At 40.0% G+C, this 24,925-nt stretch overlaps 1 protein-coding gene across 3 annotated transcripts in view; it reads left to right on the top strand.

Annotated features, from left to right (window-relative positions):
- Positions 1 to 24,925, top strand: part of KIF1B (kinesin family member 1B) — a 147,536-nt gene that overhangs the window by 53,589 nt on the left and 69,022 nt on the right. For all 3 annotated transcript variants that reach the window (XM_082833169.1, XM_082833171.1, XM_082833170.1), the window contains exons 10-17: positions 986 to 1,061; positions 5,042 to 5,120; positions 5,896 to 6,038; positions 10,225 to 10,358; positions 19,708 to 19,787; positions 20,863 to 20,938; positions 24,214 to 24,293; positions 24,803 to 24,909. In XM_082833169.1, coding sequence (XP_082689295.1) covers positions 986 to 1,061; positions 5,042 to 5,120; positions 5,896 to 6,038; positions 10,225 to 10,358; positions 19,708 to 19,787; positions 20,863 to 20,938; positions 24,214 to 24,293; positions 24,803 to 24,909 — 775 coding nt within the window. The remainder of the gene's footprint in view (positions 1 to 985; positions 1,062 to 5,041; positions 5,121 to 5,895; positions 6,039 to 10,224; positions 10,359 to 19,707; positions 19,788 to 20,862; positions 20,939 to 24,213; positions 24,294 to 24,802; positions 24,910 to 24,925) is intronic.

Genomic DNA, 24,925 nt, shown 5'->3' with positions numbered 1-24,925 from the left:
TGTACAGCAAACAAGTAAACTCTTGATAAATATAGAAACTTTATCTTGCAGTCTTTTTAAATCTCTGGATTAGCAAATTACATCACTTTCTTAGACCTTTTCACTTTGAGTACGAATTCTAATGGTTGGATTTATTTTGAACATAATTTCCTTTGAAAGAAACCAAATGTGTATTAATATACAAGAGTTACTAGATATGCAATATCCCACTTGCTGATTTGGTGGTTGGCCAAGTAAATTCATTAACTAAATGAGTTGTTCCTACACATCCAACCTGGAACACACAGGATTCATTCTTGACCCTCTGCAAAAGTAAAAATTATTATTTGAGGATTGGGTATTAGATGATATTAAGGAATTACTGTTAATTTTGCTAAGTGTGAGAATGGTCTTATAGTTACTTTTTCTTTTTTATAAAGTCCTTCTCTGTTAGAGATATGTACCTGAAGTATATTTAGGTAGAATGTTGGATTTGCTTTAGAGCCCTACACGAGACAGGGTATTAGATAATAGTATTGTACTGGTGTTAAATTTCCTGAATTTGGTCCTTGAACTGTGACTGTGTAAGAGAATGTCCTTATCTGCTGAAGTGTTTAGGGATAAAAGGGCATGGGGTCTGCAGTTTCCTCCAAAACGATTCAGGAAGAAAAAATGTAGAAAAGTGTTTGAGTGATAATTGAAAAGTGATTGGCAAAAAATTGATAATGGTTGGAGCTGCATGATGGATATGTGGTAGCTCATTATGCTACTCTCCAAACTGCTGTGTATGTTGTAAATTTTTAAAAATAAAATATAAAAAAATTATTTATTGGATGAGCTTTGGGTATTGTGAAGAACTGAAGCTGTGAGTGTTAAATTTCAACAGTGATGACATCCTACTGTAATTTAATTTACTTGGGAATTTTAGACTGGTTTGCCTTTTGTGTGAATTATTCCTCTCTAACAATGCTAAGAGAGGCTAAGGCCATTTCTTTCTGTTTAATAGAGTAAGAAGAAGAAGAAAACTGATTTTATTCCGTACAGAGATTCTGTACTTACTTGGCTCCTTCGAGAAAATCTAGGTATGTTGATCCACCAGTGTGTGGATCTTTTTAAAGCTGTTTACTGATTATGTTTTGTGGTTAATTGTCCTGTATGTCTGTTTTTTGAGAAGAAAAATCTCTATTACTAACTTAAGTGCTCTTTCCTTTTTTCGTTTTTCTCTTGATTCAAGCTGGTTGGATTTGCTCACCTTAATTTAATTTAATTTAATTTTTTTGTTTTTTTTTCCTACTGGTTTTATTGAGATATAATTGACATACAGCACTGTATAAGTTTAAGGCATACAGCTTAATGATTTGACTTACATACATCATGAAATGATTATCACAGTAAGTTTAGCGAACATCCATCATCTCATATAGATTAAACAAATTAAAGAGATAGAAAAAAATTTTTCTTGTGATGAGAACTCTTAGGATTTACTCTCTTAACTTTCATTTATAACATAGTGCAGTGTTAATTATATTTATCATGTTGTACATTACATTTCCTAGTACTTATTTATCTTATAACTGGAAGTTTGTACTACCTTTGGACCACCTTCATCTAATTTCCCCTCTGCCCTACCCCCTGCCTCTGGTAACCACAAATCTGATCTCTTTTTCTGTGAGTTTGTTTGTTTATTTGTTTTTGAAGTATAGTTGACCTACAGCACTATGTTAGTTCCTATTACACAATGTGATTTGGTATTTCTGTACATTTCAAACTGATCATCACACAAGTCTAGTTATGATATGTTATCATACAGAGATATTATTGTAGTTATTGACTGTATTTCCCACACTGTACATAGCAATCTATATATATGGATTATTGTAAATTACTGATCTCTTCAGTTCATGCATTTTAACAACTCAGCCTTTTTACCGCCCCCCCCCCGCACCCTCCCCCACCAGCCTCATGTTTAATGTTTTGGCATCATATTTTACATCACTTAGTTTGTGTATCCCTTAATTACTTATTGAGGCTATAGATGATTTTACTACTTTTATCTGTTAACCTTCCTACTTGCTTTATACATGGCTTTACTACCTTTACTGTATATTTGGCTTTACCAATGAGATTTTTCCTTTTGTAGTTTTCATGTTTTTTAGTTGTGGCCTTTTCTTTTTTACTTAGAGAAGTCCCTTTAACATTTCTTGTAAAACTGGTTTGGTGGTGCTGAACTCCTTTAGCTTTTGCTTATCTGTAAAACTTTTGATACCTCCGTCAAATCTGAATGAAAGCCTTGCCAGGTAGAGTATTATTGGTTACAGGTTTTTCCTTTTCATCATTTAAAATGTATCATGCCACTCTATTCTGGAGAGTTTCTGCTGAAAAGTCAGCTGATAGCCTTATGGGAGTTCCCTTGTAGTAACTTGTTGCTTTTCCCTTGCTGCTTTTAACATTCTCTCTTTATCTTTAATTTTTGCGATTTTAATTATAATGTGTCTTGGAGTGGTCCTCTCTGGGTTGATCCTGTTTGAGACTCTCTGTGCTTCCTGGACCTGGGTGTCTTTTTCCTTTCCCAGGTTAGGGAAGTTTTCATCTATTAATATCTTCAAATATGTTCTCTCCCTCTTTTCCTCGTGCAGCCCCTGTCGTGTCATGTTAGTATACGATGTTGTACCAGAGGTCTCTTAAAGTGTCCTCATTTCTTTTTATTCGTTTTTCTGTTCAGCTTTAGTAATTTCCACTATTCCATCTTCCAGCTCACCGATCCATTCCTCTGTATCATCTTATCTGTTGATTCCTTCTAGTGTATTTGTCATTTCAGTTATCTTATTCTTCATCTTTTTCTGGTTCTTCTTTATATTTTCTAACTCTTGTTAAAAACTTCTGACTTCTCACTCTGTTGATTCAGTCTTCTCCCGAGTTCTTTGAACATCTTTACAATCATTACCTTGAACTTTCTATTGGGTAGATTGCCTGTTTCCACTTAGTTCTTCTGGGGTTTTATCTTGTTCCTTTGTTTTGAACATATTTCTCTGTTGCCTCATTTTGCCTAGTTTGCTGTTTTTATTTGTGTATCTGGTAGGTTGGTTATGTGTCCTGACCTTGGAGAAGTGGCCTTTTGTAGGAAACGTCCTGTGCATTCCAGCAATGCACTTCCCTCTGGTCACCAGAGCTATATGCTCTAGGGGTGCCTCCTATTTGGGCTGCGAGGGTCCTTCTCTTGTGGCAGGCTGACTACTGTGGGAAGTCTGGTAGGCGTGGCTGACCCCCGGTCCAGTTGGTTTCCAGGCCCTGCCTTGTGTGGAGGCTGCCAAACATTGGTGGGTGGGGCTGGGTTCTGGAGTGGGTGGTTACAGGGCTGGGGGTGCTGGATCTGTTGTCGATTTGCTGGTGGGTAGGGCCAGTTCCTGACAGGGCTGGCTGCAGAGCCTGGAGTGTCCCAAAGCTGGTGTTGGCAATGCTGGTGAGTGGGGCTGGATCCTGGGGCAGCTGGCTGAAGGGTCCAAGGTGTCTCAGAGCTGGTATCGGCCTGGTCGCAGGTGGGACTGGAGCCCAGGGCATCCCGGGGCTAGTGCCAGCTCACTGATGGACAGAGCTGGGTTCCCAGGTCTCTGGCTGCAGGGCTCTGAGGGTCTTAAAGCTGGTGTTGGCCTGCTGGTGGGCAGGGTTGGGGCCCAGGGGATTCTGAGGCTTGTGCTGGCCCACTGGTGGGTGGAGCTGGGTCCCAGGGTCCCTGGGGCTAGTGCCAGTGCGCTGGTGTGCGGGTCAGGGTCTTGGGCCCTCTGGTAGACAGGGCTGGGTCCCGGAGTGGCTGTGGGTTCTGCGGGTCTTAAGGCAGCAGACCTGCTGGTGGGCAGGGCCAGTCCTAGCACTAATAACCTAGAGGGAGAATTCCAAAATGGGATTTGCCTGTACCAGTGTCCTTGTGATAGAATGAGCTCCCACAATTGGCTGCTGCCAGTGTCTGTGTCCCCAGGGTGCACTTCTGCCTCTTGTCCTCCAAGATCAGCATGTGGGTCTGACCCAGGCTCCTTTCAGATTACTGCTTCTGCCCTGGGTCCTGGAGCGGGTGAGACTTTGTGTGTGCCCTTTAAGAGTGGAGTCTCTGTTTTCCACAGCCTTCTGGCTGTCCCAAAAGTAAGCCCTGGTGGGCTTCAAAGCCAAACGTTCTGGGGGCTCATCTTCCTGGTGCAGTAGCCTGATGGGGGGCTCAGGCCCCTTGCTCTTTGGGGAGAACCTCTGCAATTGTAATTATCCTCCTATTTGTGGGTCGCCCACCCAGGGCTGTGGGTCTTAACTATCCCACATCTCTGCCCCTCCTACCTGTCTCGTGATTCCTTCCTTAGTTGGAGAAGGTCTTTTCTGCTAGTCTTCTGTTTTTTCTCATCAGTAGCTGCTCTGTAAACAGTTGTAATTTTGATGTGCCTGTGGGAGGAGGGAGCTCAGGGTCTTCCTGCTCCGCCATCTTGGCTACTTCCCTGGATTTGCTCACCTTTAAATCAGGGTTTGCTCCCAAATCTCGTTTACTTCAGGACATGAACTGTGAAGTAGTTGTTTATGTGACCACATGCACCTGCTTCAAACTGTTGTTTCTTCTTCCTTTTTGAAAACCCCATGCTCCTTTGATGCACATAATTAGATATTACCAACCCTTACTCCTCTTTGTTGATGTTTTCCGGCCTTTTTGCCCTTCATTCACTGTTCCTGTAGCCCCTTTCCCTCATTCTTAATGAGAAGGAGGTAGTGATTAGCTGTGTCACATGTTGATGATAGAAGGAGTGGCTGAGAATGGCCTGTTGTGCTGTCCATGTTGCCAGTGACTTTGACATCACTAAGAATGGCCTTGGTGGAGTGTCTGAGACCTTAATGGGAGTGGGAAGAGGGAAACTGGACACAGTACATCCAGATGCTAAGATGTGCATATAACAGTGCCTGGCATGGGGGCAGTCCAAAAATCTGTTGATTAAATCTTGGGATCTGAGATTGTGCTGTCTGATTTGACACATTCAATAAAAGATTTTCTAAAATGAGTATGGTTTGAGATAATTCTGATTCATCTTTTTAGGTGGCAATTCTCGGACTGCAATGGTTGCTGCTCTGAGCCCAGCAGATATCAACTATGATGAAACTTTGAGCACTCTGAGGTACTCCAGTTTGATTTCAATAGCTAAACAGAACACAGTGCTACCATAAGTCATCTTGTTACGCCATGGATTTTCATATGCTATGTGGGTAGTCGCTTGAGTAAACAATGATCCATCCCTCTCATAACAGGGGAAACATGGGGGAAAATGATTTTTATTATAATAGAGCTTACCTGTTTATAGTTTTCAGTTTCATTGAGAAAGGCAGGAACTTTTTCATAGGAAAGATATTAAATTTGCTCTGGTGAGATTCTTGGATAACTTTTAGATAATAGTAGAAATTTCTTACAATATTTATTTCTGTAAAAAGAAGTGTCCCCTTCTCATGTTTGTCATTATAGAAATGCTCACATCATAAAAAGTAACAAAGTTATGAGTACATGTAATATTTTAAAAATTACTGACAGAATGTTTACTAGTAGGGTAGTCTTATCTATGAATAGGTTCCATTACTTTAATCTGGAACTTTCAACTCTTGTCTCATTAAAGACATTTTTGATATAATGGAAGAAACACTATATGGTCTAATAAATTAGTTTTGAGTCCTCTCTTTGATATTTATTTCCTTTGTGATCTTGGGGAAATCACTTAAATTCATTGGAGACTTTTTCCTCATCTTTATAAGGTACTGTAAAGCTTTCTACAAATGTATTATTATTAAGGCTCATAAAATGTGTAAATACTCAAGCTGTTTGATTTAGAAATAATGGTATGTTACTTATGAGAAGTAGAGCATTTGAGGAATGGCAAAAATGTGTTTTCTTTTTGGATCTAGATATGCAGATCGTGCAAAACAAATTAAATGCAATGCTGTTATCAATGAGGACCCCAATGCCAAACTGGTTCGTGAATTAAAGGAAGAGGTGACACGGCTGAAGGACCTTCTTCGTGCTCAGGGGTTGGGAGATATTATTGATAGTAAGTGAATTAAGGATCAACGCAAAATCTATTCCTTTCCTCTCGAGGGCTCTTAAACTTAGAGTTAAGGAGCTTGAGGCAGCTAGATGGTAAAGCAAGAGGTTTTTGTTTCTTCTTAACTTCTTAAAAAGCCCATTGAGAGTAGTTCCCTGGTGGCTTAGTGGTTAGGATTTGGGGCTTTCACTGCCATGGCCTGATTTAATCCCTGGTTGGGGGACAGATCCCGCAAGACCTGTGGCCAAAAAAAAAAAAAAAAAAGAAAACTCATTGAAAATGATCTTAGAATTCCTTTATGTACCATGTACCAGCTTATCTGTTTGAACTCATGAAATTACTTCTTAAAACGTAATATATCATTATTTGTATTTTTATTAGATTTCTGTTTTAGATCAGCAGTGAAGTTTATTTGGAATGTTAAGTTTATTCTCACTGAGAAATTAACCACTTCATAAAACTGTTAACTTAAAATTTTTGTTTTTGTGTTATGGGTTTCTCTAGATTAATGTAGTAGTAATATATATGTAGGAAACCCACTATTCCAGTCACCTTTCAGATAAGATTTACCTTTGAGTGGTTTCCCCCCTACAAAATGATTGAATGCCCCCCAACTCACTCCTTATGAACTTATGAAGGGGAAAATAACCAATTCCTGTCAAGTTCAAGAATTAGACTTCCAGAGAGTCTTACAACGTTGTCTTAAATTGAATCTTTTTTAACCTCAGTGATCTGCCTACATAATGTCTAATCAGAAGTTCTCCTAAGTGAGTTAACTAGATCATTCAGGTAGAATAGTATATGGGTTTATTTAATAAAGCATATTTTTATTTTTTGAGTGTCAGATTAATATTATAGTGTTTATAATTCTAATAAGATTTTCAAGGCCTCTTCTAGTTTAGTTCTTCTTACTGATTAGCACCTGAGTTTAAATGAATACATACAGTTTGTAAAATGATAATATATTATTCTAAGTGTCAATTTTTTCACCTTCCCAAATGCCAAATACTGCTCTGTTCCCTCTGTCATTGCTGAACCTGAACTTTGACCCTTTTTGTATTTTCCCTCTTGCTTACCTTCAGCTGATCCATTGATCGATGATTACTCTGGAAGTGGAGGCAAATGTGTGTATTTCATGTACTGGGTGTTTCCAGCACTCTGACTTGCTAATCTGCCTCTGCTGGATCAGCCTTAAAATGAGCTTTGCATGCCAGCCATCCTAACAGAGAAATCCCAGACAGAGCATACTGTAGATTCAGAAGTGTTCCTATTTTTGCCCTTTTCCATTAGCAAAGCAAGTTTTGCTGGATGTCAGTTTGTGGCTTGAATAAAGTCGAGAGGCTTAAAAACCTCTTGCTGCTTCTACTGTTCAGTTTTTCCACTTAAATGTGATTAAATTGAATCCAAAGTCATACATGATGATAGTGATGACAGCAGCTCCCATGTTTTGAGTGTTTATAATGTGCCAGGACCTGTTCTAGGTATCTTGAATATATTATCTCTTTAGTCCTGTCAGTGACTCTGACAGAGCTCCATTTTGCTAAGGAGGACACTGCTGCCTGGAGTGGGTAGTTTGCCACTAAATGAGATCCCGTGGTTTCTTTGTGGTCAGACTGGGTAGTGTAACCCAGAGCCCTTGTTTTTAATCATATTACGCCTTTTTTGGCCTCTTGATCCTTCAGGTTCTGATTATTTATTAGGAAAATCCTTTTAAATTAGCTGTGTAATTCTGAGCCTTAGTGTATATATAATTGAAAACAGTCACTTCTAGTTGGCTAAATCTCCATGACTGAGTAGCTTTGTGAATGTTGGATTAGCACTCACCTGTGCTTATGCTAAGTTGATTTCCTCCATATCTTGGGCCTCAGCTTACTTGATGGTTAGGTAAACATTTTTTTCCCTTTTTCATGAATTACAAATTAAATTTTAAAAAACTTGGCTGTTGGGCTTCCCTGGTGGGGCAGTGGTTGAGAGTCCGCCTGCCGATGCAGGGGACGCGGGTTCGTGCCCCGGTCCAGGAAGATCCCACATGCCGCGGAGCGGCTGGGCCCGTGAGCCATGGCCGCTGAGCCTGTGCGCCCGGAGCCTGTGCTCTGCAACGGGAAAGGCAACAACAGTGAGAGGCCCGCGTACTGCAAAAAAAAACAAAACAAAACTTGGGTATCTAAAATGTGTGCTTGAAATGAGGACATTTTATAAAAAGGATCACACCTTATTACCCACTGCATATCTGTCATTATGTTGGCAAGAAAGTAATTTCTTACCCTTTTAAGATAATTCATCAAGAAATTATTAGAATAAGTGAAGAAACTTGATTTTGGGGGGCTAAGTTTTAGATTTTTATTGATTTATTTATTTCTACAGTAGGGCATGTAACAAGGCTTGTAGACAGTGAGGCAATACATAGGAGAAACCAAAGGTAGCCCTGGCTGCTGTGATGAGGTTAAGCCTTGAAGGCACTATAACATCCTAATCCAGAGTGACTCTTGGACTGGTACAGCTCTGTCTGAGATTTCCAAAGCCAACTGATAACTGGTGTGGGAAAGACATCCTTTGTTCTTGCTTTTGTGCTCCAGGTGATGCTGCTGCCAGCTTGCTGCCTCACTCTTTTCTGAGCAGTTGTGGAATCTCCCAGAAAGCTATGCATGACTAAGTTTTAATTCTGTATCTGTGCAGGAAAGCAGCCTTGACTACCTCTAAGTTTCTGTTTCAGTCACTACCCTTAATGCCTTTTAGGGCTTGCATGTGTCAATTGGACCTTCTAAACTCCATCCATCCTATTCTTTCCCACTTTGCTGCCATCACCTGATGGCTAATTTTTTGCTCCAGTTCCTACCCCCCTTTTAAAACTTGCTTGTTTTCCTATGTTCTATATTTGCAGATGGTGGTTTTCAAACTGTCTTGAAGCAACCGCTGGTTTTAAGGGGCTTCAAGAACTGGCTTTGATTAAATTCACATGGGTAGACGCAGAGAGAGCTAATAATGTTTCTTCTGACTCTTTGTGTTGATTCATATTGTATCCTTTAAGGAAAACTTATTTAGTTTTGATATGAACTTTGAGCAATGTAGATTTTCTTACATTTAAAAATGAGCTGATTTAAAAATAGGAATGCACCAATACCTATGGATTTCCTCTGGTGCCTATTTGAGAAAGATGACTAATGAAGAAAAGTACAAACAGCAAATTAATGAATTTGTTGTTTGTGGCTCTTTTTACCAAAACTAAGTTTAAAAGCAAAACTTAGAATTCTATTAAAGACCTTAGTAAATGAAAGTATGTCCCTAAAACTTGCATTCCATACTAGGAACTCAGCTCCCCAATGACTCATGGTTATTCGGTTAGGCAAAGTGGGAGCCTTACTTAAATTAGCAGATAATCAGCCTTAATTTTTGCTTGCTCTAATAGACGAATGTAAGCTACACCAAATTCAACAGTTTGCTAATTGTTCATCACTGTTGAGGTAGTCAACCCTAAGTTCTTAACCAGAACTTATACAAGATCCTTATAATTGCTATGATTACCTCTCCTTTTTTTAAAAGGCATATTTTAAAAATCCTTTTTAGCATACAAAGAACACTACTGAGCACTCAGATTTTTGTTCTAACATAACATTTTCTTGGGAATTTTTGCTGAATGACATACATACTGGGCCAGACTGGTATGTATTGATATTGATAAATAAATGATCATCTTTTTTCCCTTACTGTTACGAACTACTGGGATTTAAGAGTAGTATAAACCTAAGATGTTGTAGATTTGGAGCCACAGAAGGAATACAGGAATGTAGCATGGCTGTTTAGGGGGAGAGCCTGAGCTGTATTCTTTGAGGCTCTGGTTACCCCCTAACAGATACAATGTTAACCCACATTAGAATTTTTTAGTTTCTAAATTCAGAAGCGGTTCTTAACTTCTAAAATACCAGTATTAAAGACAGACATGTTTTAGAACTGCCATCTAGAACAATTATAACTTGTCTTTGTATCATAACTTGTCTTGGTCTTGCTGCTTTAATGCTGTCCTTTCTTACACTGGTGTTCCTTCCTGTCTTTTTTCTTCTCCTGCTCCTTTCCCTCTTTTCTACTTTTTCTGCCTTCCCTTCTTTCTATCTCCCAGATCTGAAAGATTTTCAAAACAATAAGCATAGGTACTTGCTAGCCTCTGAGAATCAACGTCCTGGCAATTTTTCCACAGCATCCATGGGGTCCCTTACTTCATCTCCATCTTCCTGCTCACTCAATAGTCAGGTGGGCTTAACATCTGTGACCAGTATTCAGGAGAGAATCATGTCTACACCTGGAGGAGAGGAAGCCATTGAACGTCTAAAGGTAAGTAGTAACTCAGATTCAATGAAAGGTATTCTGTGTAGCTCCACAAGGCAGAGTTAGGACTAAAAATCACTGAGATTCTGGTTCAGCATATGGAAGAAATTTCTAACTCTCAGAGGTGTCCTGAAATTGCTGCTTTGTAAGATAATTTTCACCAGAATACTTGAGTCTGACATGGCCCGGCAGGGATGGGAGGGAGGGATGCATAGGCAGATTGTAAGTTGGCCAGGCAAAGTAGCTGATAAGTAGATATGTCCATTAATTCTGAGGTAGTTTATAAGTCACAGTGAAATTGTTTAGTTAGAAATTTCACTGGAAACTAATTAAACATTTGGTTTATTTTGAAGATGGAATTCTATATAGGCCCCTGCTTCTGTTAGTAAAATGTATAATCAAAAGAAAGTTTGCACATTTGAGTAGCTGTACCAGGTTTATTCAGAGACACGTGAAATGATATTTTCTGGAAGTTCACAGAAAGCCCTGGGAGCACTGCTGTGGAAGGGCCGCCCCCTCCTGTGCTGGTGCATATGGGCTCACGGATGTTAGTGCTGGTGTGCACACTTGAGTCCTGCGTGTCCGGTCACCCACCGTGGCACCCGGCTTGGCTTTCCCAGCCTGTTGCTGACGCTGTCAGGTACTTTCTGTCTCTCTCCATGAATACGAACGTTTGGAGCAGCAAAGTCTTCTGACTCGTAGGTTCTTCCTTCCCCCTTGGTGACTACAGTGAGAACAGACAGTTGTCACCTGTGGTACCATCCCTGAAACCACCGTGACAACAACACAAATGCCTTTTCTTTCCCTGCTTGTCATTTCCAGGATGATAGTTTTATCCGTACCTTGTGGCCTTTGTATTCAAGAGTACTGGGGTACATATACGTGTATCCCCATATCCCCTCCCTCTTGCGTCTCCCTCCCACCCTCCTTATCCCACCCCTCTAGGTGGTCACAGAGCACTGAGCTGATCTCCCTGTGCTATGTGGCTGCTTCCCACTAGCTGCTTAGAACTTAAATTAAAAAAAAAAAAGAGTACTGGATAGGAAAAACAAGGAGAGCAAAGAAACTTTAAGGAGCTGGGGGGTTGCAGTCCTGCCCCAAGCGTGCAGTCCCCTTCACATTGCACTCAGTGTTCTCCACCATGGCTGCTCATTCAAGGACCGTTGAGAATAGTGACACACTTTGACAGGTTAACAATGGAAAAGGTTTGCTGAACCTTTTTGCTAAAAGGGAATTTAGCTTGATAATTGAAGGTGCTAGAACATTCATTTTGGTTTGCAGGTGAGGCTGAAAAAGATTTTATATGAAGAATGGGCTTCTGCTTCTTAATCAGCCTACCTTTTCCTTGGCATTTCACTCACTTCTAACATAAGGTGCTTTAGAAACAAAAGTAATCTTGTTTCTTCCTTCAGAACTTGTTAGTGGAAAGTGGGTGAAATTCTAAAATACCTGGCAGAGGGACAGGGAGTGAGAAACCTTTTCATTAAATTTTGCAAAGGAAAGGATAATTTCTGCTATTGTGAAATGGACTTTGAAATTTTACTAACGATGTTCGTGAAGCCCTATGCAAGAAGGCTTTTATTTCTGTATTTTATCATGATAGGCAAAGTTGCTGTGTAGGGTTCTGTTCAGGCCACTGGGGACATGCAGAGGTTCTGTGGAAAGGAAAAGTGAAATCTTTCATTTACTGTTCAATATAAAATGTTATTTTTCTTTGGGGATTTTGAATCTTACTATTTGAATCTTACCTTAGTGTACAAATGAGATTACATTCCCTTTAACACACATCTTGATGTAGGAAAAAAAATTCTTCCCAACTGCCAAGTGGAACCAACTGAAAATAATGTTGAATGTTAGGAGTCAAGATGTGGAGCAGACTTTTTAAGCATTAGGTCGCCCTGTATCTTCCAGATAGTCTCTAGGGAATAACACTGCCATTATTCAAGGAACCCTCCCCCCAATCTCCCTACTTCCCAGCGGAAACAAAACAAAACTCTATTGCTTTTATCAGAAAATGAATTTCTGTTTTAGTTCTCCTTTAAGCCAACCTAAATGACATCTTCCATTTTCCCTAGCTTTAGAAAATAGTTTCTTTATGGTTTTGCATTCAGTCTTGTTTTTTAATGCAGCATGGTAGTTTACTGAAGCATAAGCGCCTTAGTTCGACTCCTATTTTGTGAATGGTGAGAGTTCATGTCGGCAGACCTACATTTTAATGCTGCAGGCAGATAACATCTTGTGTTTACAGGGCAAGGCAGTGTTTGTATGATAGAAATGCCTGAGAATTTCTCATTTTTGGACTGTTTCATTGTTGAGTGTGAAGAAGTGGCATTCCTAAGACATGACACTGTAGGAGAAAAATACTGTACCTAATGGAAAACAGTAATACAGGAGGTTAATTCATTTTCCTAACATTTTATGTCCCTTTGCTTCTCTTTACTTTTAACTTTAAAAAAATGATCAGTTGGTAGAACACTTTTAATTGGGAGCTGCTATTGCTTAATTCATTGAATAGCCTGTTTCCATATAGGAGAGACCCATGTTACCCCATCATAAATATCTTGAGCCCTCCACAAACCTCTGGCAATAGAGAGTAAAGTGTAATTGCTTTCAGTTTTTAGTTGCAGCTCAAACTGAGTTGAAATGTTGTCTCCTTGATTTGCATTCCGACTTAATAAGGTTTTAAATATGTAGCTACAGTTACTATGTGGTGCCTCTGGTGTTTATTAGTCTGGCATCAGTGTCAGTACTGTGAGTGCCACTGCTTAGGCTTAGACTATAAATATCCACAAATATCCATTACAGAAGCATGCAAGGGTAAATGCTGTGCTAGGCAGCCCGAGGGCCCCACGCTTGGAGGTCACTTATGACGCATGCTGCGTTCAGTGCAGTAAAACCCATCTGATGGCTTGAAGGAATGTTCCATGTAGCAAGTGTTTAACTATTTAAACACCACAAGTTAAACTGTAATTTTTTGGGGGGAAATATTTCTGACTTGTTCTGTGGACTTCTCTGCCACCTTAACTGGATCATGATGAAGTAATTAAATTGTATTTAGCATTATGAACATAGTTATTAACCAGTGCTGTACAAATAGCTAGATAATACATGATGTGAGATCAAAGTGAATGACGCCTGAGCCCAGCACTCCTTGGAGCTTAAAAAAATGTTCCTGATGTCACTCTGTTTTTTCAGAATTTTTTAATGTACAGTACCTGCAGGAAGGAAAGACCCTTAAAGAGTGTCCCCTTGACTCCTCATTTCTGAAGCATGAATCCCAATTTCAGTTTAATCTTAAAATTAGGTTTCTAGAATGAGGTATGGGCAGCTCTGGAGACCAGCATGCCAGGCCTGCCTGCAGAGTAAGTTGATGACTCAGACTGAAAGCTGTCTTCCTGTTGGCATCTCTATTTTATTTATACTAAGTTTGTTATTCAGGCTTGAAGAAAGAATATTCCTCACTCTTTCTTAATTTATGGTGAGCTACTTAGTAGAATATTTTCTTTAAAGGCTGTTGATTCTGCCTTAATTGGAAAACAGAACACAGGAAACCCAACTATAGACCTGGCTCAGGGAGAAGTGGGGCCTCGGGATAATCACTTAGTTTCTGTGGTCCTCAGTCTCTATATTTCTAGAATGTTTCTGGAATAAATGGCTTTTTCCAGCACTGAAGTTTAGCTAAATGACACTCAATATTGTTTTCTCTAACCTTTCTTCAGAGTTTAAAAAAGTAACTTTCTAGGGACTTCCCTGGTGGCACAGTAGTTAAGAATCCGCCTGCCAATGCAGGGGACACGGGTTTGATCCCTGGTCCGGGAAGATCCCACATGCCGCCCAGCAGCCAAGCCCGTACACCACAACTACTGAGCCTGCACTCTAGAGTCCATGAGCCACAACTACTGAGCCCATGCACCTCAGAGCCTGTGTGCCACAACTACTGAGCCCGCATGCTGCAACTGCTGAAGCCCTTGCGCCTAGAGCCCGTGCTGCACAACAGGAGAAACCACCGCAATGAGAAGCCCGCGCACCACAAGAAAGAGTAGCCCCCGCTCGCTGCAACTAGAGAAAGCCTGCGTGCAGCAACAAAGCAGCCAAAAATAAATTAAAAGAATTAAAAAAAAAAAAGCAACTTTCTAGACAACATAGAAGTTGCAACTTTTAAGCCCTAATGAAAAAGAAAAGTATATTGAACCTTACTCAGCTTACTAATTAACTTTTCTACAAGGAGCTCATATTCTGATTTACCCTCCAGGTGGTGAGTAAAAAGAGAGAGGTCACATTAGAGTTGGCAGCAAGATGGTAAGAGGATTCCTAGACAGTAACTTTGCTTCCTTGGGGTGAGTTTATAGTTGCCCCAAAATAGAATAGCTTTACTACAGCCGGATTAATCTCTGCTCTGATACACTCTTTTTCTGAAGATAACCAACCAGGAAAAAAATATTTTAAGTATCTCATAGGTCAGTTTGTATTTCATAACTAATATCAGAGTGGCTTGTGGACCACAGTATATATAATAAGCACTAGTCTCGGTGCTGTGGTTTGGACATCCTGTTATCCTATGCCTTTGTTTTTGAAGTTGTCACTTTAGAGTGTAAAGGTTTCTATCCAGCTGTCTTTAATTTAATTGAATTTTTTAATTGAAGTATAGTTGATCTACAGTGTTGTGCCAGTCTCTGCTGGACAGCAGAGTGACTCAGCCATACACACATAGACATTCTTTTTTTTCTATTCTTTTCCATTATGGTTTATCACAGGATATTGAAGGTAGTTCCTTGTGCTATACAGTAGGACCTTGTTTATCTATCCTATATGTAATAGTTTGCATCTGTTAATCCCAAACTCCCGGTGCTTCCCTCCCCCATCCCCCTCCAGCAGTGTTTAATAAGCCTTAAAATCTTGTAGGTTATGGTGGTAGCTTATATATACTTGCCCTTTTATAGTCATTTGCAGAAGCATTTAATGCTATCCTGTTTCAGTTGTTGAATAACTTGTGGCATGTTAGAGGTAGGCTGTTGACCACTCGGCACCTGGCACACTTCCTTCCCTGGCTATCTCATTCCTTACTGTAACCATATGGGTTTTTCTTGGCTGCTGGCCCTCTAACGTGGCTTGTTGGTTCCTCACTCAGCAGTGGAGTGGCATATGCACTGCATGTTATTCATTCCTATTGGAGGACTGTGTAGAGATGCCATTCAGGGGGCTGTTTTAGTCTTTCAGCCTATGTGTGTGCTCGGGGGTTGATGAGAGCCAGTTTAGGCGATTTTGTCTCTGCCCTCCTGCCTTCCGCTGCAGGCTTGTTCTAGCTTCTCCCACTTTGTAACCGACTCATTTCTGAGTACCTGCTGCGTGGTCCCCTTTATATTCACCTTACTGACGCCCAGGCCTTTTCTAACTTTTATCAGTTTTGCTCTTTGTCTAGCTTAGCCTGTTGTTGTTATTGTTCTTCTCCTCCATCATCATCATCATCATCATCATCATCATCATCATCATCATCATGCTCTCCTGTTTGTTTCTTCTGACTCCTTGAGTCTTTACTTGGCTTTTTTATTTTTTTTTATTTTTTTTATTTTTGGCTGTGTTGGGTCTTTGTTGCTGTGCGTGGGCTTTTCTCTAGTTGTGGCGAGCAGGGGCTACTCTTCGTTGCGGTTTGCGGTTCTCATTGCGGTGGCTTCTCTTGTTGCAGAGAGTGGGCTCTAGGAACACAGGCTTCAGTAGTTGTGGCTCACAGGCTCTAGAGCGCAGGCTCAGTAGTTGTGGCGCATGGGCTTAGTTGCTCCGTGGCATGTGGGGTCTTCCTGGACCAGGGCTCGAACCCGTGTCCCCTGCATTAGCAGGCAGATTCTTAAACACTGCGCCACCAGGGAAGCCCTACTCTGCTTTTTTTTTTTTTTTTTTTTTTTTGGTACGCGGGCCTCTCACTGTTGTGGCCTCTCCCGTTGCGGAGCACAGGCTCCAGACACACAGGCTCAGCAGCCATGGCTCACGGGCCCAGCCGCTCCGTGGCATGTGGGATCTTCCCGGACCGGGGCACGAACCCACGTCCCCTGCATCGGCAGGCGGACTCTCAACCACTGCGCCACCAGGGAAGCCCAACTCGGCTTTTTAACATGCTACCATGCCTCGTTCCAGAAAACCAAGTGCCAGATGCCTCAGGGTTTATTGTATTACATATTCACAATTTCTTTCTATGTAGATAGTTATGTTTTGGGATCTCAGAGGCTTCATACAATAGCCCGGTAAATGAATTATACAATGAAATATTTTGTGAACTGTCAAAACTTCTCATCCTGAATCACTACCACTACTATTATCTGATCATCATTATCATCATTGTCATCTGACTTTCTAACTTCGTATCCAGGACTAGCATTTTCTCCTGCTTTTTGCATGTGCTTAACTCCCTTTTTGGTACCCCTCTCCCTCCATTTTTTGCCTGGTCAGTTCATTCTCAGTATGTGTATCACTCAGTCTTGACTCATCCACCCTCCAGCAGACCTGTGAACACTTCAGTTGTAGCACTTAGCACACTGCCCTGTTGTTTTTTCCTACCATTCCCATTCACAATCCTCTAACATGCTGCTCTAGCTATGCTGTTGTTCCTGGAAAGTGCCAGGCATTTCCTACCTATTCCCTCACATACCCATGCTCTTCCTTTGTGTCTGCCTATGTAGAACCTTGTCAATGAGCTCTGTCCTGACAACCCCACTGCAGATTGCTCCCTCACCCACCCCTCCCCCTACATTCCTCTTTTCTTTGCTTTATTTTTCTACAAAGCTCTTATCACTGTCTGGCATACTGTATACTTGACTTACTGATTAAAATGGATTGATTATCTGAGTCTCTTTACGAGAATATAAGCCCCATGAGGGGCAGGAATTTTGTTTCCTGCCATATCTCTAGTTGCCTAGAACAGGGCTTGGCATGTAATGCAGTTATATATAATTACTGCATGAATGAATGATCAGTTACTTCCTTCTCTCCCTGGTATACAGTAAGCTCCTGAAATCAGGAAACATGTTTTAGTTCTTATATTTCTGGCATATAATAAACACTCAGCAAGAGATTGGGAAATTATCACTCTAGTGGCTACGTGCCTTCATATGAGATTAATATTAAACCTTTCTGGGAAAGGGAATTGGGTTGTGTTCAGAGGGGTACTGTATGCTAGGGGAGGAAAAATATCTTTCCTCTACCCTTCTAGGTTCTTGGCTGGGGCCCCAGATTAACAAAAGGCAGATAAACAAGAGAAAAGCTTACAAATTTATTTAGTGTTTGTTTACATGACATGGAAGACTTCATAAGGAAATGAAGGCCCAAAGAAGTGTTAAACATGAACATTTTTATGCTGGGTTTGGTGAAGAGTGAAAAGTTGTGGGAATATGTGATTGAACAAAGGGGGATGTGAGTTAAGAGTATAGGCACCTCGAAGGTATTGCAGGTTCAGTTCCAGACTACCGCAGTAAAGTGAATATCACAATAAAGTGAGTCACACATATTTTTTGGTCTCCCAGTGCATATAAAAGTTAAGTTTACACTATACTGTAGTCTATTAAGTGTGCAATAGCATTATGTCCAAAAAAAACCCCTTAATTTAAAAATACTTTATTGCTAAAAAGTGTTATCATCTGAACCTTCAGCAAATTGTAGTAGTAACATCAAAGATCACGGATCACATATCACCATAACAAATGTAATAATAATGAAAATGTTTGAAATATTGCAAGAATTACCAAAATGTGGGCTTCCCTGGTGGCGCAGTGATTAAGAATGCGCCTGCCAGTGCAGGGGACAGGTTCGAGCCCTGGTCCGGGAAGATCCCACGTGCTGCAGAGCAACGACTACTGAGCCTACGCTCTAGAGCCTGCGAGCCACAACTACTGAAGCCTGTGCACCTAGAGCCTGTGCTCTGCAACAAGAGAAGCCACTGCAATGAGAAACCCGCAAACCACAATGAAGAGTAGCCCCCACTCGCCGCAACTAGAGAAAGCCCACGCACAGCAATGAAGACCCAATGCAGCCAAAAGTAAATAAAAATAAATTAAAAAAAAAAAAGAACTACCAAAATGTGACACAAGAGACACGAAGTGAGCAAATACTGTTGGAAAAATGGCGCTGGTAGACTTGCTCGATGCAGGGTTGCCACACACTTTCAATTTGTAAAAAATGCCATACCTGAGAAGTGCAATGAAGTGAAGTATAATAAAACGAGGTCTGCCTATAGTAAACTGGGGAAACTTAATGAAGGCCTATCTGTTCATATTCTTCGTGTTCCTTCATCTTGAGAAATAAGGATGCTCCATTCCTCCAGGTGTAGGGAGGTTACATCTCATGAGGGTCTTACGACTTGCTTCAAGAGGAGCTCAGAGAGTCCTTCCTACTTGTACCATTTCTTAAATCACTCAGCTTAAAGTATTCAGTATGCCAAGATAATACCATATTTGGGGGAGCATGTTCTGAACCCTGTCAGTGTTGTGGTGAAATTATAGTGAAACAAAAAACAATGAAGGGACTTCCCTGGTGGTGCAGTGGTTAAGGCTCTGATCTCCCAATGCAGGGGGCCCGGGTGTGATCCCTGGTCAGGGAACTAGATCCCACATGCATGCCGCAACTAGGAGTTTGGATGCCACAACTAAGGAGGCTGTGTGCCACAACTAAGGAGCGGGCAAACTGCAACTAAGGAGCCCATCTGCCGCAACTAAGACCCAGCGCAGGGCTTCCCTGGTGGTGCAGAGGTTAAGAATCTGCCTACCAATGCAGGAGACACGGGTTCGAGCTCTGGTCCAGGAAGATCCCACGTGCCGTGGAGCAGCTAAGCCCGTGCGCCTAGAGACCGTGCTCCGCAACAAGAGGAGCCACCGCAATGAGAAGCCTGCACACCACGGCGAGGAATGGCTCCCGCTCGCCGCAATAGAGAATAAGCCCAAGCGCAGCAGCGGAGACCCAGTGCAGCCAAAAAAAAAAAAAAAAGACCCAGCGCAACCAAATAAATAAATAATTTCAAGAAAAGCAACAAATATCATTGGGGGCTTTTTTCTTTTGTAGCAGTGGCTGTCAGGAACAATGCTCTGCATTTTGGGATGCTAATATTACCTTTCCTTCTACACACACACTCTCTCACACACACATGTACACACACACACTATTAAGCTATTTTTATTAGGGCTTAAAGAGAATTAATACATCTGGGGCTGATTTCTTTCTTTACATATTAAGAAAGGGAAAAAAACCCACCTCATCGAATTAGATTCTGCCTCATATCCTCAAAAGGGCATCATCTGCTTCTTGCTGCTCTTCCTAGACACGGAATGTTAAATTATAAGACTCTTTGGTGCTTAACTGTGTACTTCCTCCTTAGGAATCGGAGAAGATCATTGCAGAGTTGAACGAAACCTGGGAAGAAAAGCTGCGTAAAACAGAGGCCATCAGAATGGAGAGGTCAGGAAGTTAAACTCTGGAATGTTTCTAAATTTTCTGAGGAATTTAGATTACTTTTATAGTAAGAAAAGATAAAATAGAAGTTAAAAACAAAGAACCTTTCCTCCCCAAATACGAAACAAACAAACCCGTATGGGACTTATGGCCCAATTTACACTCTGAAGTGAAATTCACGTGTTCCCTAGGGAGTCGTGTTCTTAGTTACTGTACTACATGTTGCTAAGGATCCATATAAAAATTGAAGATATTGAAGAGTTTTTAATTTGCAAAAAGACTGCCTTTGATAAAGGCGCAAATAAAAAAAAAGCTGTTCTGATTACTGACTTTCAGAGTTATGTTTTCTAGAACCTCTTTGGTAAGAGGTTAAGTAGTTTCAGTTGCAAACTTTCAAAATCTGTATTTTATCTTAACCTCCCAATTCTCTACCCTAAAGATAAACATAATCATCCAAAATAATACTTTTGCTATTGGAATAAATATACATTTAAAAAATGTTAGTTCCTATCTTCTTCCTTCATGGAAGATGAGGCAGAAGTGAGTGCTAACGTGTTTGTAAAGTGAATGTATGAAACAATTTTCTTCTCTATTGTAGAGATTTTAAGCTAGAATTGTTGAATCAATATGATGGCGGTCATGGGAACATGATATTTGAGAAAATCACATTTATAGATAATACTCCCTATATCAAAGTTACTTTCTGATTGCTTTCTTGGATTTTAAGGAATGGTTCTTTGAAGTGGATGTATTGCCTTAAGGGAATATTCCTTTCTTCCTTTTTTTATATTAATAGACATATTTATGAATTATTGTCTACCTCCAAAGTCAGATGTGACAAAGTTCTTATTTGGGTGAATATAGCTTTACCTAAGACAAGAACATACTTTATTTTGAATATACAATTTCTCTTAGAAATAATTTCTCATTAATGATGGGATAAGCAGATTCTTTCACATTTGTATTACTGACTTTAAACATGGACAGTTGCTTTTGCTCTGCGTTATTTTCCAATTCAAGTTAGACTGACTGACTTGACATTTTGGTATTGTTATTCTGATATGCTTGTTGCTTTTTCTAGAGAGGCCTTGTTGGCTGAGATGGGAGTTGCCATTCGGGAAGATGGAGGAACCCTGGGGGTTTTCTCACCTAAAAAGGTAGGGAACAATGTTGTGAAACTTAAACAAACAGAAACACTTTCTGTTTGTCTTGGTCACGAGGCACTTCATGTCTTTCAGGGCTGGCTCCTCTTCTTCCTTTTCTTTTAAATCTTGAGACTTGGCTTAATTTCTGATATTTTTGATTTCATCTTACAATACAAGGCCAACCTGTTTCTAAAATGCTTTCAGAAATATTTACTGTTTATAAAATAAAATCCAAGGCAGTATAAATCTGTAACTTTTGGTCATGATTCAGTATGTTTCCTCATCTTCATCGTTGCTTTATCTAAAATTCCTAGCCTAACCTTGCATACCTTGCTTCAGTTTGGCTACTCTTTCTATGTAGTTTTCCCCACAGATGCCAGCAACCCTGAATTATAATTCTTTGGAAGCAGTTTCAGCTGTTCAGGTTTGTGTAGAAAACTACTGCTTCAGTTTGCTTTTACAGTTTGTGTGATAGACAACCACTGGACTGAGTAAAGCAGCTCCTGTCCTCATCCTTCTAGCCTCCTCTGCTCCCTTCTCAGTTTTTTTTTTTTTTAATGACTCCAGTAGTTACTGTCCTACTTACCTAGTCATAGTTGTTAAGTAGTAGATACATTTTTAGCTAATTAGAATAGCAAGGTCTTTTCTTTCTTTTTCTCCACCCCACCCCCTGCTTAGTGGCTTCTTAGTTATTATTAGATATTGGAAAACTATTATGAAATGATTATTTTGTGTGCTTATTTATAGGACAGTAATAGAACATATATTGATGTACAAAGCATATATTTCATACTAGTAATAAATGGTCCTTCATTTCATATGATTTCAGATTAACTATTGGATACTTAAACGTCTTCATGCAAGGGTCTGATAATGGTCTCTCTAGGTTAGCATGGAATGGGTGTGGAGTTTTCAACTGGTACTTTAATTTTATGTGATATGAAATAGTCCTGTGGGTTTTTTTTAGGATTCTCTGGTTAGGTTTTTCTTTTTTATAAATTCTGATGTGTTATTTTCAACAAAGAAAATTGATTTAGAGACATTTTATATGTATATATATATATATATATATATATATTTTTTTTTTTTTTTTTTTTTTGCTGTACGCGGGCCTCTCACTGTTGTGGCCTCTCCCGTTGCGGAGCACAGGCTCCGGACGTGCAGGCTCAGCGGCCACAGCTCACGGGCCCAGCCGCTCCGCGGCATGTGGGATCTTCCCGGACTGGGGCACGAACCCGCGTCCCCTGCATCGGCAGGCGGACTCTCAACCACTGCGCCGCCAGGGAAGCCCTAGATATATATTTTAGACCTGGAACAATAATAACAGTATTTCATATGTTTATATTGCCATAGGTCAATGATTTTTCAGTAAGACATTATTTTATTCAGATATATTATGTATGATTGTAGATATTTTAGCAGTTATAGGCTTGATAGAATTTAGATTGTGCCTTTGCATATATCTAAAGGTATTTTATAACATCTTTCAATGTTACGAACTGTGAGGAAAATTTTTATAACAACTTGTAAAATTATGGCATTTAACACAAATTATAAATAACTTGAATAAGTATTGTGTGTTGTAAGTATTATGAACAGCACAGAATTCCAAACTGAGATCCCAGTTTCCAAAGCTTTCTTACTTGATTTAACTTTCTAGACTTCTTCAGGAAAGGAAGGGATACACCACTGATCACATCCAAATTCAGTTTTACAACCTGTTTCTGATGTGTTAACTTGATTGTGGTAATCATAGCACAATGTGTATATGTATCAAATTGACACATTTTACAATGACATTGTACTACCTAAATAAATACAGACTTTGTCATTCATATCTCAATAAACTAGGAGAAAGTTACTTCTAAGGGAAAAGGAAAAAAAAAACCAACCTGTTCTTGAGGTTCCGTTTTCTTTAGGCCAGTCTCATGATGGGTTTTAAAGAATGCTGCCCACAGAGGGCTTTGACTTTCTCAAACCAACAAAGCTGTTAACTGTAGAGACAGATGTTAGTTGGAAGGATGTAGAGGTTTTCCTAATTTCTTTTAAATCATCTTTTGCAGTCCCTTTCCTTAACCTGCTCATCTGACTCTTCTTTCATTTTTCTATATTTGCCGGCACTGTCTTGAGTAGATTTTGACCCCAAGACCATGTGACTTATTTTTGGATTCCAGTGGGGTATTTTCACCAAAGAAGGTTGGTTTTTAAAAGATTTTAGAAATAGTAGAGTTAGATGAAAAGGATTTTTAGAAGATGTGTTACTGAATGTCAGTAATTTTAATTTCTTCTTTAAGATAAAAACTAACAAACTAAAGACAATAACTGGGACCATGGAAGAACTGATAAAAATTATAAAGGGAAATGATAGGGGATGTGGGAACATTTTTATTAAGTAAATGAAAAATTAAATATTTCTTGAGGTTGTAGGGGGCAAAAAATGATTTTTCCTCTACCTTTCTGAATTCTTGGCTGAGACCCCTGTAATAAAAGACAGATTAACAAGAGAAAAACAAAGAAGTTAATTAACGTGTATACATGGGAGATACCCAGGGAAAAATGAGTAACTCCCTGAGATGGTTTAGAATTCTGGCTTACATACCATCCTAATAGGGAAAGGGGATGGGAAGGTAGGCCTCTCAGGGGAGCATAATTGGCTTTTAGGAAAGATGAAGGGACCCTTCAAGAGTAGATGGGAGGAATGATAGTTTGTGACAAAGTTTGTCTGGGTGTGGTATCAATTTCTAGTTTTCTCTCCTGGTTGATGAGACTCCCGGGAGGGGATTTCTGACAGCTGAGTTCCTTTTGGACCATCCGTGCTTAGGCAGGAAAGGGGATTCAGAGAAAGCCGCTCTCTGCCTGTACTGTTTTTCAAGTGCCTAATAGCTCAAAATAATCAGTATGTCAAAGTGGCATGTTTAGGGGTGGCAAATTCTGCTGTCTTTCAAGATTTTTGACCAAGTGTTTACAAAAATTATGATTAATCCATTCAGAGAATCAGCCTGCTCTAATTTTTCTTTTGTGTTCTCTACGCTTTGACCTTATCAAGAATTGGATCTTGTTCATTATCCCAGAACTCAGGTTTTTAAATAGAATGCATTAGTGTAGTTTGGGGAGGCCTGCAGAGAGTGTTTTCTGTTTACTATGGAATTGCAACTAGGAATGAAAGCAGTCCCTCTTCTAGGCACTCTGGTAATCCAAGAAGCCATCAGCCTCCTGTATGTCCCTGTCATTCTTACAGCCCTCTCAGTGGTACTTGCTCCAAATTGATCATCTGTAACCTTTTTCAGACGCCACATCTTGTTAACCTCAATGAGGACCCACTGATGTCCGAATGCCTTCTTTATTACATCAAAGATGGAATTACAAGGTACATTTGTTTCTTCTTTTGGTCACTTAATGTTTTCTTTTCTCTTAGGATGATTGAATAGCTAAAGGGAAGTTGTTTTGTGAAAAATTTCTTTTACTAATTTGCTGTTTTTCTTGTCTGAAATAGTTTAAACTATCCTCTCTACTCTTCTCAAATTAAGTGTTTTAACCAGCTGAACCAATTAATGTGTAGTTTTTTCCTAGCAGACCGTAAGTAAAATTTTACTCCTAACATTTTATATGAATTCATTAAGGAGAGTAGTTCACTCGTATGTTTTTATGATGCTCTGTGAGTTATTTGGTGTATCATTTGCCCCTTCGTTGCTTTTTCTGGTGTAGGGAGGTTGACCATATATGAAAATAGAGTTTGCAGTTCAAAGCCTCTGATTTAAAAAAAGGCAATACCTTTTTTGTATGTACCAAAGAATATTCTTTGGGAGAAAGAGGCTCATTGTTTGTAGTGCTTTTTGTGTCTGAATTTCCCTGGGAAACACTTTCCCTTGTGTTCAGGGTTGGCCAAGCAGATGCTGAGCGGCGCCAGGACATCGTGCTGAGTGGGGCTCACATTAAAGAAGAGCATTGTATCTTCCGGAGTGAGAGGAACAACAGTGGGGATGGTGAGAGTTCTTGGCT

The sequence above is a fragment of the Leucopleurus acutus genome (assembly GCF_964270905.1).
Source record: "Leucopleurus acutus genome assembly, chromosome: 2".
NCBI lineage: Eukaryota > Metazoa > Chordata > Mammalia > Artiodactyla > Delphinidae > Leucopleurus > Leucopleurus acutus.
Note: the sequence above shows the minus strand (reverse complement) of the source record. Positions and strands in the feature narration are given on the sequence as shown.